The sequence below is a fragment of the Ptychodera flava genome, chromosome 14 (genome assembly GCF_041260155.1).
Source record: "Ptychodera flava strain L36383 chromosome 14, AS_Pfla_20210202, whole genome shotgun sequence".
Lineage (NCBI taxonomy): Eukaryota > Metazoa > Hemichordata > Enteropneusta > Ptychoderidae > Ptychodera > Ptychodera flava.
This window is the reverse complement of record NC_091941.1, coordinates 11,613,861-11,631,285: the sequence shown is the minus strand read 5'-3', so window position 1 is coordinate 11,631,285 and position 17,425 is coordinate 11,613,861. Positions and strand designations below refer to the sequence as shown.

General features: G+C 41.1%; 2 protein-coding genes across 2 annotated transcripts; one reads left to right on the top strand and one right to left on the bottom strand.

Annotated features, from left to right (window-relative positions):
- The first annotated feature begins 9,298 nt into the window (after positions 1 to 9,298).
- Positions 9,299 to 11,130, top strand: LOC139150590 (uncharacterized). Its single transcript, XM_070723027.1, has 2 exons — positions 9,299 to 10,166; positions 10,460 to 11,130. The coding sequence occupies exons 1-2, from the start codon at positions 9,299 to 9,301 to the stop codon at positions 11,128 to 11,130; spliced, it is 1,539 nt and encodes a 512-aa protein (XP_070579128.1).
- Positions 11,131 to 15,971: 4,841 nt separating this feature from the next.
- Positions 15,972 to 16,658, bottom strand: LOC139150589 (melanopsin-like). The gene has a single exon (XM_070723026.1). The coding sequence runs from the start codon at positions 16,656 to 16,658 to the stop codon at positions 15,972 to 15,974; it is 687 nt and encodes a 228-aa protein (XP_070579127.1).
- Positions 16,659 to 17,425: the final 767 nt, after the last annotated feature.

The window sequence follows — 17,425 nt, the reverse complement described above, 5'->3', positions numbered from 1 at the left end:
CTCTGAGGCTTGTCTTATTGTAAATCGAGCTCGCTGGGGGCAATGAACAATTCCTATTACTTACATATTAGAGATATAGCAAGTTTTGTCAGGGAAATTACTTAACAGTTATCTGTAGACTACTGGTGCCCTGGAAAGTGAAATTATACTTTTAGGTGAAAATTCCAATATAAATATTGGTCTCAACATCTGAACTTTCAAATACCCTATTTAAATCAAGTTCATTTGTATCAATTGTCAAACACCTATAAAAGCACAAATTAAGGTAAAGGGCGACGAATTCGGACGCGCACACGCTTTAGAACGTTTCTGCGCAGATTTAACTCAGCCTGCCGCAAATGGGTATTTTGTAGCGCATGTATTTAACATCACCTGTCATTGTTGAAATTGCGCTTTTACCTAATTTTTTTACCTGTGTCTTAGAAATACATGTGACCTATAACCTTGTCATATTTTGACCCCCTAGGAAGCTGGTTTTTATTCAATATGAGCGAAAAATTAACATTTCTCTCCCATTTATATGGCGCAAATTACCCATTCACCTGGAGATATTGTAAAAAGTAGCGTGGTGACACCCTTTATTAAAAGTGTAAACTAAATGGTATTATGTCAGGAGTTTATTCGCCAAGTTTGGTCAAAATGACACCATTCAAAGCGACAGGAAGAAAGTTCGAAATTATGTAGTGATATAATTTCGATATCGTCATTTTGTAATCGATACTTATGTTAAAATTTCTTCACAAACATCATGAAAACTATACATTCGATAGATATGGATCTTAAGTCTTGGTATTTATTAAAATTAACTCATTTGCTAAGCGTTTTATAATTGCTTTCTTTATATCATTTTTATTTATTTCTAACGACGCCATTTTAACGTCCGTTTCCATGGAAACAAGCGTGGTGACCCTCATTTTTTATTTCATTTTTGCACTTGCACAACTTCCAAGAATATTTGTGCAAAGTTTCAAGAAAATGACACCACAACTTAATTTTGACGTAATTCGTAGTACTTCACCTTAATTTAGTTTAGCATTGTAAAAATGTTATTCATAGTTTACTCATAGACTCCAATGTATAGTGAATCAACATTTTGGTGAAATTCAAAAATCCAATTTCTTGCACACATGTCAACCTTTAACCATCCTAGTCTAACTAAGTACTTTACAATGAATTATCAAATGTCTATAAATACACAGATTTAGATAGTTTTGTATTGGAAAAAAAATTATTCATAGTTTTCTCATACACGTAGACTCCAATGTATAGTGAATCAACATTTCGGTGAAATTCCAAAATCCAATTTCTTGCACTTATATCCATTTGCAACCACCCTAGTCTAATCAGTGAAAAAAATTATTCATAGTTTCCTCATAGACTCCCATGTATAGTGGATGAACATTTTGAGTGAAATTCCAAAAGCAGATTTCTTGTACACATAATATGTACCTTTAACCATCATATTCTAATCAAGTACAACTATGTTAATTATTCAACATCTTTATGTGCACAAGTATAGCAAGTTTTTCATCGGAAAAAAAATTATTCACAATTTTATCATAGACTCCCATGTATAGTGGATGAACATTTTTGGTGAAATTCTAAAGTCAAATTTTTTGTCCACATACCAGTTGTAACAACCCTATTCCAATTAAGTACTTTTATGTCAATTATCAAATATCTATAAATAATGCATAGATATAATTTTGTATTGAAAAAAGTATTACATAGTTTTCTCATAGACTACCATGTATAGTGAATCAACATTATCAACAGCTAATATCAAAATTTTGTACACACACGCTTGCACAAAAATATTGCAATTCACCTCTAATTTAAATCCAATCCCTTTGAGGGGTAATGTCAAAAGGGGAAATTTGAACATAAACACCTTGTGAGTTTGTAAGGGGGCATTTGAAAAAATCTGAGAATGTTTTTTTGGATTCTATCGTTCCCCCCTCCAGAGGTGTTTGTGTGTGCAGCTTTACGCAAGCAAAAGGGGGGGTCATGAAATTTTTGTCATCTTAAAAGGGGGGTCATCAATTTTTTGGTGCAATGGGTAGGGGGATTCACTTATTTTGACTGATGCACAGGAAGAATTTGCCGGCCCAGCCCCGGCCATAATAACTGAACGCTCCCTAAAACCATTTTTCAGGGACCCAGGTCACACGACCAACGTCAAAGTACTATCGATTCACCATTGTCTCGCTATGTAGTCCACACAAACTAGGGTAACCGTCATTATTTACTGCCTGGGGTCGGAGGAATTACACTTGAAACTCCGAAATTTCAAGTAATCCCCCAGCCAACCATGATGAATTTGGGGACCCTCTGACAGAAATATTGACCCATCCCCTCCCCCCCGGAAATCAATACATGCCTTTAACACGATTGGAACTAATTTGGGGTAATTGGATGGCGAAGTAATGTCGGCTTACTCTGCAAATGTAAGCTCATCTGCTTTTCTTTTTAATTTATACACTTGCTTTTGTAACTTTGGCTTTGCAACATTCAGCTATAGGGAACCTAAACACAATTGAGAAATTTGAAAAATATGAAGATCCGATTATCCCAAACTAGTTCCTATCGTGTTATTTGTATAATTTACGGATACAGTGGCGAGGAAAGATCTTTCAAATCCTGGTTTACCATGCTAGATTATCATCAGTTGTCTCATGACAGTTGAAAAATATGAAACCAACAAAATGAAATTCAAAGTCACAACAGAATATATAGTTATCAAAGCTAACCCTAAAACCAGTATCCTACCATATAGTACTGTTTAATTTGGATGGGTATGGTTAGATTTCAAAACAGTTATTGAACTTAAGTCAATTAAAATATATATTCCTGTGATAATAAAGAGTGAATTCACAACAGTTCAGTTTTGTCCTAGATCCTGTGCACTAATAATGGTATCCGCTGAGAGCATGACTCCATGACCCAGCTAACCTCTGGTCACAACACTTGGTGTACATATATATCAAATTGTACCATGTTTTTGTAAAGTTGTACCTTTTTTAAATCTGAAGTGTTTTGTCATTCTTTTCTGTTATTTTGTGTATCATTTCATAACTGCACTAAATGCCTCAGTACATTTTCTAAAAAAAATGAGTAGCCCCCTTCTTCCTTTCCACACTTAGCAACCTCCCCTCCCCTTGTAGCATTCAATTTTTTGAGTGACCCCCTTTGATTCCTCCGACTCCCTAGGCCGTAAATAATGACGACTCCCTAACTACAATGATCCACTCATTCGCCATTTCGTAGCACTAACAACGGTAGATTCGATGTGTGAAGTTGCCTTCATTTCCTTTATTTTATTATATTTTTATGCATGTATCCTGGATTGTTTTCTTTTTATTGCGCAGGAGGGGGCACAGAGGTGCCTGGAATTGCCAGTGCTACACTGGCAATTTCAGGCACCTGTGGTCATCGGTGTCAAGATGCTCTATATTCGAGGTGGCGTTCAAATCGATCTACTCACATTGTAAGTGGCGACATTGGTTATTGACATCGTATAAAGCATATTTTAGGGGGCAATTAATTTCGCTATTTTTCAGTTTCTTTATTTCTTCGTTTCGCCATTTCGGCGAATAACATTAGCCAAATCGTTGTTATCATGCATAGAAGGTCCCCTTTGTTAAAACATTGCACCTGAAGGACTTGCTGGAAATGAAGTGAGATGCGTGTCAAACTATCACATGTGACGTCAATACGGTATTTTGCCTAAAGGGTGCGGTATTCAAAATGAAACGACACAGTGTATTGATGGTACACTTATTGTTCACTGGTAAGTTCGTATCAATTTTTCGTCTAGGTAGTTCACTGTGAATATCACATACATCATCAAAAACACCTTCAATGTTTCCCATCAAATACGATACCCATTAGAGTGATAATGTTAAACCGGTAACTCTCGGTAGGGCCCTACCGAGAAAAATCGATAAAAAAGGGCGGAGCAAAACATAACTAATATGGTTTCTTTGTGAACAAAAAGTAGCAAAGTAAAACAGCTGGTTGAACACCTCCACAAATAGAACGTGCACGTCACATAATGTAAACATTGACTGCACGATGACTTTACGTATACTATTTTCACCCAATTTTACGATTTACTTTCCATACGATACATCCACTCATTTCCCCCATAGGTTTGTCTTGAACATAGACTTTTTCGAAGTCTTACTGGAGCAGAGGTTCGGCGCGGCGGCGCCTCGGATTTGTACAAACCGTGATGACGTTGCTAGGCGATCGATCGACACTCCTCAGTATACGTTTCTCGTCCGAAAACTAAGCGTTTGTCATTGTATTCAGCGCGTTTTTAAATGATTCAACATAGAGCGTATCATGACAGTGGCAATAGCTATCCGCATCTTTGTATACGGGTAAACGATGCAGAAATCCAACGAGTAGTTTTTCTGCCACGGGGTCAATTATTGGCGTTTTCCTCGGCTCAGTCATAGTGTACATCACTCTTGCAGGGAGTCTTGATTGCATAGCCCGAACGCCGTCCAGAAATGCCGCATTTCAGGAAAGAACGGGAAAAATCAAAACAGTTCTGAAAGAACAGCAAATTCGCCTATAGTACATGTCCAAATTTATAGAGTGTTGTTATTTCAATGGACGACTATGGACATTTACCACAATGCTCAACGGCCAAGTCGTCTACCAAATTTTGTAGAGCTTTTGTCTAAACAATCCTTTCCTCATTCGACCTTAGTTCAGCGAGGCAGGGCTGTGTTTCCATTATAAAACGCAGTTTTCCACAGTTCTTTGATGGTAGTTGTAGCTTCCTTTTCAAACATTTCGTTGTCTCATGAACTCGGCGCTGTCGGATGGGAGGGTACTGACGACTATTCCCCCGGCTTCGATTACACGTTTTATGGTGACCGAAATGAAATATGGTGTCGATTTGTTGTCTTATGATTATTTCAAAAAGCTTCTGAAAAATACTTTATAATATTTTAGAAATCAAACCTGTTAATATTTAATCACCAAAAATAAAATCACAATAAAGTGATCGCATGAATTCTCGGAGCATTCGTTGCAATGTTCATCCCTCCTTATAAAATGGTGAGTTCTAGTATTTCGCTACTTCGAACGATCCCGCCAAAATCGAGTGCACTTGCACTTCTACATTCTCCACGCAGTCGCGATACTAGTTCATTACAAACGCGTGGTAGTCAGAGTCAGACTGCTGATTACACTATGTCTACTGGCTTTATGAAGATAGCGGTCACTGATGAGCACTAGAGGTAGCCTCGGGAATTTTCTTTGCTAGGAATGAATTGGAGTTAGCCGTGATGGGGATCGAGCACGGACATTTGAGTGCAACTTATGGGACATAGTACGGTGACCTCAGCTGCCGCCGCGCCTGCGACGTTTGTCAACTCGACGTCTGATCATGATCAGGATAAGTGACCCAGCAGTGACGACCGAATATGCCGAAGGCGATAGCAGGCGTCAAAAAAATCCCGGTTTTGTCAGCACATTGGACTCTGGAGGCTACTTGTTTTTTTGAATTTTGACTTTGTTCGCTTTGTGTAACATAGGCATGCACGGCTTAGGTCGGGCAAGAAAATGTATATCACTAGTTTTGGAAACAGCTAAGCGATAGTTACGCATATCGCATTGCGATGATTGCGCTTTCAAAAGTACGTTGACTAGAGGGTAAAACTTGAAATTTGAAAAGAAGACAGAAGATACACAGACAGTGTAGACAAAGTGAGAGATCATGCCAGAATTCGTGCTGGTACTTGTCCGTGGTCTCAACCCGAACATACCAGACGTACTTATGTCTGGCAGAAATGGCAGTCTGTAAAATGTACGGCTCAGGTAGGCCAACATAAATGAAAACGGTCCTTTTCAGGACCAACAAATTTTCCAAAAAGAGAACTTCCGAATCTAATGTGTTTGTATGTATTTATTATACACAGTGTGTGTGCGTTTGTATCTTTCGGTACGCTCCGAGTATTTGGTGTTTTTTCCCACGTTGAACAATCAACGCTACGTACGTAAAAAGTAAACAACGTATCGCTAATGACTCATTTGCAATTTGCATATCATGTCAATCATGCAGATTCAAACTGAACATAGAACGTTATACTGGCGATATTACCGGCAAATATTTTATTCTTTTTCTGGTTCCAGACGTCATTTCAAATTTAATTTCATCAGAAACCAAGTATATTGTGCTCCAAATACTTATACACCTATCCCTCAATTTCCAAGAAAAAAATTAATCGGTAGATTTCTAAATTAAAGGTTTTTATCGACGACGTCCAGAGCGTACCAAGTACGTTTGAATATCCCACCATTATGACCATTCTCGTAGGTTCTCGCGCTTTTATACGGAGTTGGGCTTTAACTTGCGAAGTGGCGATGTGTGTCTATGAGAAGCATATAGAGCGATTCGTGTTTTTTCAGTTGCTTATGAAGGTAAATATATCACAGATAAACAATAAACCGATCAGTCTTAATGGCACCGACATCGCCTGTGTTATCGGAGATGAAAGTTTATTTTCGTGGACTTGTGCGGATTCAGACTTTGAACTATGATAGCCAATCAGCTTTCAGTATTCATTAGCCAATCACATCGAGTTTGTGATGTTGCGGTATCCCGCCAAAAATGGATACTTTTCTCACGTTCTAGATGTTACTGTTCAGTACTAGTTTTAGTGTTGTTGAGTTCTAGTCAATAAAGCGGTTGAACGCTGATTCGGGTGTCGATCCGTTATTTATACTGACCCAGAACCTTGCTCACATCCCCATCCCGTACATTTTTTGGTGCCGAGACCAGGATGGCAGACGCTCCAGAGCAACCCGTATCGACACCACTCACAAGACTGAAGGGAACGAGAAGAGGCCATCGGGCTTCGCTAACCAAACTCTTCAACAAAGCCGAAAATCTCATCGCCTCTTTCGACTCTGCAGCCAACAAGACGACTGCCCTCGACAATCTCATCACTCTGAGTGAGTTGATAAACTCTGAGTACGATATTCTTGCATCAGTAGATTTGAAAATAATCGAAAGTGTTGACGAGGGTGCACTCGAAGGAGTCATCGAGGAGGCCGACGACTATCTCCATAACGTGTTCGACAGGAAACGTAAGATATGCAGATTTATCGACGAAATTCGGAAAGCTCATCACCAGTCAGATCTAACAACGGAGGAGCTTTACCCACGACTCAGTCTACTTCTGTGAAAACCACTAGTCTACCGAAACTTCAACTACCCACATTCTCCGGGACATACTGAAATGGGTGAGTTTCTTTGACGCCTTCAAGTCTGCTGTCAATGACGACAAAAATCTGGGAGACGTACAGAAATTCCAGTACTTACACGCTCAGCTTCAAGGTGAGGCAGCTCGGACCATCGAAGGTCTATCTCTCACAAGTTCAAACTACGGACATGCACTTCAACTTTTGGATGAGCGGTATGGCCAAAAACACAAATCATAAGCGCCTACATGAAAGCGTTGTGGGACATGCCTACTCCAACAGGAGAACTCAGTAGTCTCAGAAATTTCTACGACACCCTTGAGAGCTACATTCGTGGCCTTCAATCTCTAGGGAAACGTGAAGAATCGTACGGAGATTTACTTGTACCCATAGTGTTGGAAAAACTTCCAGTAAATACTCGCAAACAAATCGCACGGGAACACGGTAACAACGAATGGAATCTAGCCGATCTACGGAAAGCGATTTACAAGGAAATCGACGCACTACAGGCTGGATACTCAACCGATGAACTTGACTGCGGTTCCTCCGACAAACCATCCATGACTGCCGCATTTCACGCCAAAGCTTCTCCCGCTAAACCCAAGAAATCGTGTGCCTATTGTAAGGACTCTCATTTTCCCAACGACTGCATTGTCGTCTCAGATCGCGCCAAGCGACTTGATATTGTGAAACGCGATAAACTTTGTTTCAATTGCTTGGGAAAGCACCGAGTCAGTGAGTGCAAATCAAGATTCAGTTGTCGTGTATGCCGCAGAAAACATCACACGTCTCTCCATCAAGATCGCACGGACAATAACACCGATAAAACTGCGATGGCAACAGTAAATACCCCAGCTACTGAGACACACGTTCAATTTGCCAAGACGGAGGAGAGCTACAATGCCAGTAACTCGCGAAACGGACCAATCCTTCTCAAACAGCCGTCGTTCCAGTCTCTACGAAACGCCAAACAGTTGACGCCACGGTGTTATTCGACGAAGGTGCTACGCGTTCATTCGTCACGAGAACTTTCGCTACAAAACTCGGTTTGAAGATTAAAGGCACTGAAGTAATTCGGCTGACATCATTCGTGACAATCAACCTCGCGAAAGATCAATCGATGTAACCACGCTTACACTGAATACGCTCTCTGGACAGAAAATAGACATTTCTGTGCTCATAGTTCCTCAGATCACCACAAGAATGACTAACTTTGTCACACGATCGCTCATCAATGTACCCTACCTACGAGAATTGACCCTAGCTCACCCTGTTTCGGATGCCACTTCGTTCGAGATATCTGTGTTGATCGGTGCAGACTACTATTGGGATTTTGTAGGAGATCGCGTGATTCGTGGCTCAGGACCTACCGCCGTGTCCTCAAAGTTCGGATATCTCCTTTCCGGTCCCACTCACTCAGGAAAGGCGACCAAAAACCCAGCCACGATTCTACACATTCTCACAGACACCTGCGAAGAAGAGTCTCAACTCAAAGTTTATTGGGATCTCGAGACAATCGGTATCAAAGACGAACTACTCGCAAACAATAAAACGAAAGATGACTTCGAACTGTACAGAGACACTCACTTACGCATTGAAAATGGCAAGTATGTGGCACGGTTACCATGGACACCAGACCACCCGCCCTACCTACAAACTACAATATCGCGGAGATGCGTACGCGTTCTATGGCTCGCAGACTGACACCGGACATTCTTGAGGCTTATGACAAAATCATTTCCGACCAAAAGGCGCGGGATTTCATCGAAGAAATGACAGATAATGAAAGCGAGCGTCGCAGTGGCCACTATCTGCCACATCACCCAGTCAAGAAAGATTCAGCCACGACGCCAATACGGATTGTTTATGACTGTAGTTGCAAGCAGTCGACCGATTCTCCAAGTTTGAACGATTGCCTACTAACGGGCCCACCTCTACTGAACGACCTAACGCAAATTCTACTTCGATTTCGGGTAAACCGCATCGCTTTTTCGAGCGACATCGAAAGGCCTTTCTACACGTGCGATTGGATGAAAGTGACCGTCAGTTTACAAAATTCTTGTGGTTATCCGAACCGATGAACCCGGAAAGTCCGTTCAAAACGTATTGTTTCAAGGTGATACTCTTTGGCGCCGTCAGCTCCCCATTCATCCTCAACGCGGTTGTAAAGACCCACTTAGAAACTCACGAACGCACCTCAACTTCGACCGACCTCGAGAACAATATTTACGTGGATAATATCCTCAGCGGAACCGATAGTAACGAAGATGCGGTCGAATACTATGAGGAGTCAAACCACCTGTTTGAATCGTGGTGCGGATTTAATCTACGAAGCTGGTCGTCTAACTGTGAAGATATTCGCGTGCTTGCAGAAAGAGACAATAAACTCGAACCGGACACTACCGTAAACGCACTTGGACTTCGTTGGTTGACCGAAACAGATGAACTAACGTACGCCAAGAAAGATCTCAAACCGGTCGATAGTCTCACCACGAAACGCGAAGTCGTCAGAACAACAGCGAGCTTGTACGACCCGCTTGGCTACCTCTCTCCAGTTCATGTCAAGGCAAAGGTGTTCATACAGCAATTGTGGAAGAAAGGACTGGCCTGGGATGAACCCCTTGGTAACGAAATGTGTAAACAGTGGACAGATATAGCGCATGATCTGAGTAAAACTACAGAGCTGAAATTAAAGCGACAGTACTTCGATTCTCAGATTCAGCCTGACAGCCAAGACTACGACTTACACGTGTTTGCCGATGCAAGCAAGAAGGCATATGGTGCGGTCGCATACCTTCGTCATGGCAACAAGACCGCAATCGTGATGGCCAAAACTCGAGTTGCACCTCTCAAAGAACTAACTCTACCTCAGTTGGAGTTGATGGCTGCCTTGGTTGGCTCGAGGCTAATCAAATTCTTGTGCAACGCATTTACGGATAAACTACGTATTCAACAGTGTACTTTATGGTCAGACAGCGAGATAGTTCTACACTGGTTAAACAGCGACAAGAAACTTCCAGTCTTTATTGCTAATCGCGTCAAGGAAATCAGAGGAATTTCTTGTACCGCTAAATACTGTCCTACAAAGGAAATCCAGCAGATTTGCTAACCCGAGGGATTTCTGCGCGTAACCTAGAGACAAACAAACTTTGGTGGAATGGACCCTCTTGGTTACACCACGGCGACTGGCCAATCAGCGAATTGTTTGACAGTGCCATACACCACGTTTCACTGTCAGCTGCAAGAGACGACGATCTCCTTGGTAACTCAGATCAGATAGGAGATAACAAAATTGTCAGCGAACCGGAACGCGAAATGCTAGCAACTGGTATACAATTCATTGTGGACGCGAACAGATACAGCAACCTGCCAAAACTCCTTCGCGTGTCTGCCTTGGTCATAAGATTCGTATCGAATTTGAAGAAATCAGCTGTTCGGAAACGCGGACCCATCACTGCAGATGAAATACAACACGCGGAACTCGTTTGGATCAAACACATCCAACAAGAGACTTACGGCACACGTTCAGTGCAACAGAAAGGACAGTTTGCTACAACACAGAAACAGCTGAAACTTTTCGCCGACGAAAGCGGAATACTGAGATGCGATGGAAGATTACAGAACGCGCCTATCGGTTACGATGTGAAATTCCCGATTTTGTTGCCAAATAATCATCGATTTACCGATCACTTAATTCTCGACGCACATTCACGACTTCTTCACGCTGGAGTCCAGTCAACTGTAACAAACTTACAGCAGCGATTCTGGATCCCGAAACTTCGACATACTGCGAGGTCTCTCCTGAGAAAGTGCGTCACATGCCGTAAGATAAGCGGAACTTCGTACACATATCCAGTACAGGCACCTCTCCAAACAGATCGTGTAACATTACACCACCGTTTACTGTGACAGGAGTAGACTTTACTGGAGCTTTGTACATCAATCTACGAAAACTGTACGTGACACAAGGTGTACGCGTGTCTATTCACCTGTGCAGTAACACGCGCGGTTCATTTAGAGCTAGTCACTGACTTATCGACGAGAGGTTTCCTGCAAGCTTTCCGTCGTTTCGCAGCGAGACGTTCACTTCCTAGTAAAATGATCTCGGACAACGCGACTAACTTCATATCAGCATCAGACGAATTGAACCGATTATTCGACGCGCCTGAAGTGAAGGACTACTTGGTGAATAAACGAGTTGAATGGAAATTCATACCCAAACGAGCCCATGGTTTGGGGGGTTTGGGAGCGATTGATTGGGCTGACGAAGAACGCCATAAAGAAAACTCTGGGACGTGCGTATGTAACCTACGATGAGCTGAACACCCTGCTAACTGAAGTCGAGGCAATGTTGAACGACCGGCCGATAACTTACGTCTCTGCCGACGTAGAGACAATATACCGTTAACTCCAGCTCATCTACTGCATGGTCGTCCCTTGACTACGTTGCCATATCTGTCTGTTGATGATGACGAACTCACTGACCCTACATATGGCAACCACGACGAGTTAAACAAACGCTATACTCTGCTAACTAACACTTCACACGCGATTCTGGCGTCGATGGGTATCGGAGTATTTACCAGCTCTACGCGAGAACTATAACTTGTCCGAAAAACTGTAAATGCCATCAAGGTTGGAGACGTAGTACTTGTGCAGGACGACGTAAAGCGACGCCTAAATTGGAGTTTGGCTAAAGTTGAAAGATTCAACTATAGATGCGACAACCTTGTGAGATCAGCGGAAATTAAGAGAGCCATGGGACATACAAGTAGACCAGTGAACAAACTTTACCCACTAGAAGCTAACTCTTGCTCTCATTAATTTGCATTACAAGATCTGAGTAAAGACACATTTCAGCATTTCAGTTTGTGTTTAGATAAAGCAATCTTTATGTTTTCATTCATTTTGTTGATTGAGCTATTTCTCATAAATTACGCAACCTGGGAGAAATATCGGAGATGAAAGTTTATTTTCATGGACTTGTGCGGATTCAGTCTTTGAACTATGATAGCCAATCAGCTTTCAGTATTCATTAGCCAATCACGTCGAGTTTGTGATGTTGCGGTATCCCGCCAAAAATGGATACTTTTCTCACGTTCTAGATGTTACTGTTCAGTACTAGTTTTAGTGTTGTTGAGTTCTAGTCAATAAAGCGGTTGAACGCTGATTCGGGTGTCGATCCAGTTATTTATACTGACCCAGAACTTGCTCACATCCCCATCCCGTACATGTGTATCTGGCCGTGAAATTGAGAAATCCTCCCCCGAACACGTTACATTTTGTTCGTGATTCAGCTCCGGCGGCTTTCATATACATTCATTGTTCGGTGCACAGAGCGTGGCAGCCACCGGCAAATCACAATTTTACCCTCCAATTTTAACGTCGATGAGCAATTGAATCATACAGCGTCTTTCACAGAGCGCAATACTTCAGCTCCAGATTGAAGTTCATAGGGACAATAGCGGTAAGTATTGATGGCATCATCAATTTTGTTCTACAAAATGAATATATTTTCTCATTTCTCTTCCTTATGTATCTGTTGGAATACAAAATAATTCATCCATTTCAACGAGATTTAGGGAGTAGAAAAAGAAGAATCTGTACTTTACAAAGAGGTCAAAAATACTGGAAAATACCCCCAAAAAGTTGCAGCTACATATTAGATGGAGCTTCACCAGAGTACTCAGGTATATTTTGCGGCTATGTAATACCAACATCACAGTCGTATAGTTAACGCGCCGATCTAGACTAAAAAGAAAACTCTACAAAATATCTTGTTTATGACATTAACGTCATAGCATGCTAAATATGACAATTACTGGCGTACTAGATATACTACCTAATGATCACGGTGGTAGTCCAACACCATCTCCAAGGTTGCCATCCGGGTAACTTTCATCGAAACCCTAATCTCGTGCTACACAGTTGGTTTATATACAAAATTAAATAAATAAATTCCATCTTTACCAAAATCAACTTTTTTTTCGGAGAAACGGAACAGGCGGAGAGTTGAAAGTTTTGGATATACAATAAAACTTATTATTCTTGAAAGAAAACTCAAACCATTTGCGCAGATGATATATTGTCTCCTTGACAACTCCTCGTCTGTCCGTTTCACATTTGATCGGGAGGCTCATATGCCGACATTTAAAATGTAATATCCTTAATGCAGCATTTGCGATAATTTCATCCGGATTATCGTCATCACAGCATCACAGCGCATGGTCAATGCACGCTTTTGACGTAGCCAAGATTTTACCTCGAACAGATTTCAACTCGACGGGTTTTCCAAAAAAAAAAGTGTGTTGCCCGTAGCAACCACGTTTATTTTCTAACTCTTGGCATTCAGCGCCACGGTTTTACAGTTGATATGCCGATTTATTTTCATGTTCACTCGTCAATCATAGAAAGGGCAAAAGTTGGGTATTTTAGAGGTTTTTTTCTACAACGTGAAAGACTTCCTCATAGTGATCCGTGAAGACAAAATTGTTGCTCGCGTATGATGCAAATATTCAGGCAAGAATTGAAAAGATTATTTTACCGTTGTCTAACTCGTCATTTACTTACTTCTTTTGAAAAACTCAATTTTTAAAAATCGGCAGAGCGCCACATACACAAGGCAATGCAAATGTCAGTTTTGAACAGTGAACTTTTCGTTGTTGTGTTGCTGCACATAAGAATTACCTCTAGCATGCTTTGAAACGTTTATGCATTATTTTCATGTCGGTAGCTGGATCTTGCCAACTCGAAAACAAGCCACAAAACACAACAATAACAAAAACGAACCCAAACTAAAATAGCGCATAGCTGTATCATTTTAGTAAAATGTACCTGGGATGTGAAAAAAAACTACATTTTGGGCCTAATATTCACCTCACTGACTGAAAGCTGAGATTTGCAAATTGTGAGAATTATGTGGTATGTTGCTTGCATCGGACCTTCTTTGTCTATAAACATGGTTGCCGCAGATCCGCAGCTATATCACTTCCCTGAATGTCTGTATTGAGGACACAAACAGTCAAGGGAGAGGTGGGCTACGGATCCGCAGCAATAGCCGGGGTTAAATTTTATCTCAGACCTAACAAGACCCAGGATCCATGTTTTTATCGAGATCTCTTTCAGCATACTGTCTGAGTTCTCACCGACGTAACTTGCATCTTGAATATTACAAAATTGACAAAATAATGCTTACAGTCCGACACCGTTTTTGAACCTTGCAGAAACAGTCAAAGAGAAACAAATTTTAAGGGACGAGAAATAGACAATATTTGCAAATTTAAATATTCTTTCACGGTACATTTCCTTTCAGTACAGAGTCAAAATTTCCAGTGGGACGAAGTAATTCTTTCTTACACATAATGTCCACTATTTTTACCTATAAGGCAAAACGACTTCATGTTATCGCTATTTTAATACTGCTACATGTAATATCATGACTGGAAAATTGAATATAATGAACGCTAATTTAACTTAACGATGCGAATCTGAAAAGCAGTACCGTAAAGGTGATATGAATGCTGCACAAAATGATGTCTATTTGCAGCTATCCAGAAGGAATATAAGAATTCAAATGCTTTGTGTACACTCGTTGTATTCGTCGAATATCCAACATCAAATGAAAAGTCGTCATTATGTCCCGTGAAATAGGAAATGGGAATATTAAAGGGCCATTATTTGTAACTTTTGACCATTTTTTACCTCGGAAAATTCCATGTTGGAGGCTCATATTTGTTGCAAAATGTTGCTTTACGAAGAAACAAACATTATTAGTGATGTTATAGCACATAAAACTGCTAATTTTTGTTCAAACGTGTTGCCCTTCCGAGTTCGTTTGTTGACGTCTGGCATGCTCAGCGTGCTGGAGAAAACGCAGATATGGTGACGCCGCGATCACGCCAGATGTACAAGTTCACGTTTATTGCGGGATCAAAACAACATTGCGTCGAGGATTGCCAGACATCTGGCTACGCAACGTGCTCGAACAATAGACTATGACGTAAGTGCCGGGCATAAGTAATGAATATTTATTTTGAAATTGCTGTAAATGGCTCGCGCAGGTGCAGACGAATGCCTACGTTGCAATCCGCGTGTCAACAGAGTTTGTATTTCTGTCCGGACAAAATTGAAATTTTCGTTGTAAAATCACATGTTATTTAGTTGTAGGGCACGTAATGTTTCTCTGTTATTTGACAGGCTATTCAACATGAGCTAGTGATCATTTCAATCAAAACTAACGGAAAAATCGCAAGAAGATACAGCAAATGGAAATATTAACTTCTACTATGACGTCAAAATGGACAATACATTCATATCGACAGGCTTACAAAAACTCGAAACAAGTTTTGAAATATTTACAACTAAACAGGCTTGACTAGAAAATCCGAAAAGTTTGCATCGACTGGAAATATACATACTGGCACTAACATTTAACAGAGAACAGCATTTGAGAACGTCGTTCATGCGCAGTGTGGCATTAGCTATAGCCGTACAGGAGTTGGACTTTCGGGAAACGTGTATCAGTATACTGTTTGTCATAGGGTAACACTCATATTTAAACAATTTCATGAGCAATGTGATATTTCTTCATAGGCTTGGATTCACATTTGTACAAAATATATCAGGTCATGAACTCAGCAATTGTTCATTTCAGTTGCGCTATAACAGTGAGTCGTAGGCGAGGAAAAAGACATATAAAACATGCATTTTAGGGGACAGGAGGAAAAAGGGAAGAAGAACGGATCTTTATGCTACATTGCTTCAGTCAGGGCCCGAAAGCGGAGCAAAATTATGTGCTTAAAGGCTTTTCTGAAGGTCTGTATCCTAGCAGCGTATATGATGGGATTGCAGACCGGATTTAGAACCAAAAATAACGATGCCCATCTGTACAGTCGGCCCGACAGCTCTACTCCCATGAGATTCACAGTTATGGCAAGGCCATAGGGTAGATTGCAAAAGAAGTAAGCACCGAACACAATCAACAAGTCTTTGGCGATCTTGATTTCTTTTATCATGGGCGGTACCATTGGAATAGATTGCAAGGTGTCCACCGCCACTTTTCTTCTATTGACTTGTCTGTATATCGCTGTGTAGCAGAAGGATATCACAGGTGTTGGTAGACACACAGCAAATGCAACCGGTACCATTTGGTATTTCTGCACATGTTGGGACCCAGTTGTCATGCGGTAGCCGCACAGGCCTGTTGTCTCGTTGTAGCCAAACTGTCCGAACCCGAAGAGGGTCGGAACAACCACCAAAAAGCCAAGCAGCCAGCCCAGGACAATACCGCAAATGGTGTATCTTTTCGGGGACGGATGGGTGCAGAATATTTTCCTCGTGATGATAAAGTAACGGTCCAGGGCCACTGTCATCAGTATACTTGTCGATGTGGTGTAGAACATAGTCCCTAAAAATCCAGCAACTTGGCAGAGCCTCATGTTAAGGTGCCAGCCGCACCCAGTTAGCAGAGCAACCAAAACCATCGGTAAGCTGAATGCGCAGAAGAGAAAGTCAACAACGCTCAAGTTGGCGATGAAGTAATTCGACGACCGGCGCAGTTTTTTCCATAGGATGACGGAGGATAAAACGAGAAAATTTCCAACCATGCCTACGATCGCTAAAACGACCAGAAAGGTGATCGATAGATGTTCTATTATCGACAGAGAGCAGTTCCGCTGCGTGTCTTCCATATCAGACATCGGAGTCACTTCACGGTCCCTTGTAAGGAAACAGAAAACGTTTAATATTGCTTTTTGTTGCTGATTGATGGATGCCTGAAGGCACCTATATCAGTACGCTGCAGACGGAGATATACAGCACATTTCTTTTGCGTGCATGTGTAATCGACGGCGACAATATTCATCTGAAAATAAAGATGTATTATTAGGTTAATGTGCAATTAATTAATTAGATTTTGATATTTTTTCTGAAATTATATTAAACACAGCAAAAGATACATTATTCAAATACGATCAGTACAGTAGACTGTACTAGAATTACACTGTAATGCCGAATTTCACGTTCTCTCTCTCTCTCTCTCTCTCTCTCTCTCTCTCTCTCTCATTGTAAACGATGTCAGAAAACGTCATCATCAATACAATAACAAAGTGTAACTTCATACTCAATTTTTAAAAAATAATGTCTCTCTTACCAATTTTCAATCGAATAACCAAATGTTAATTGATGCTATTCATTATTTTTCCCC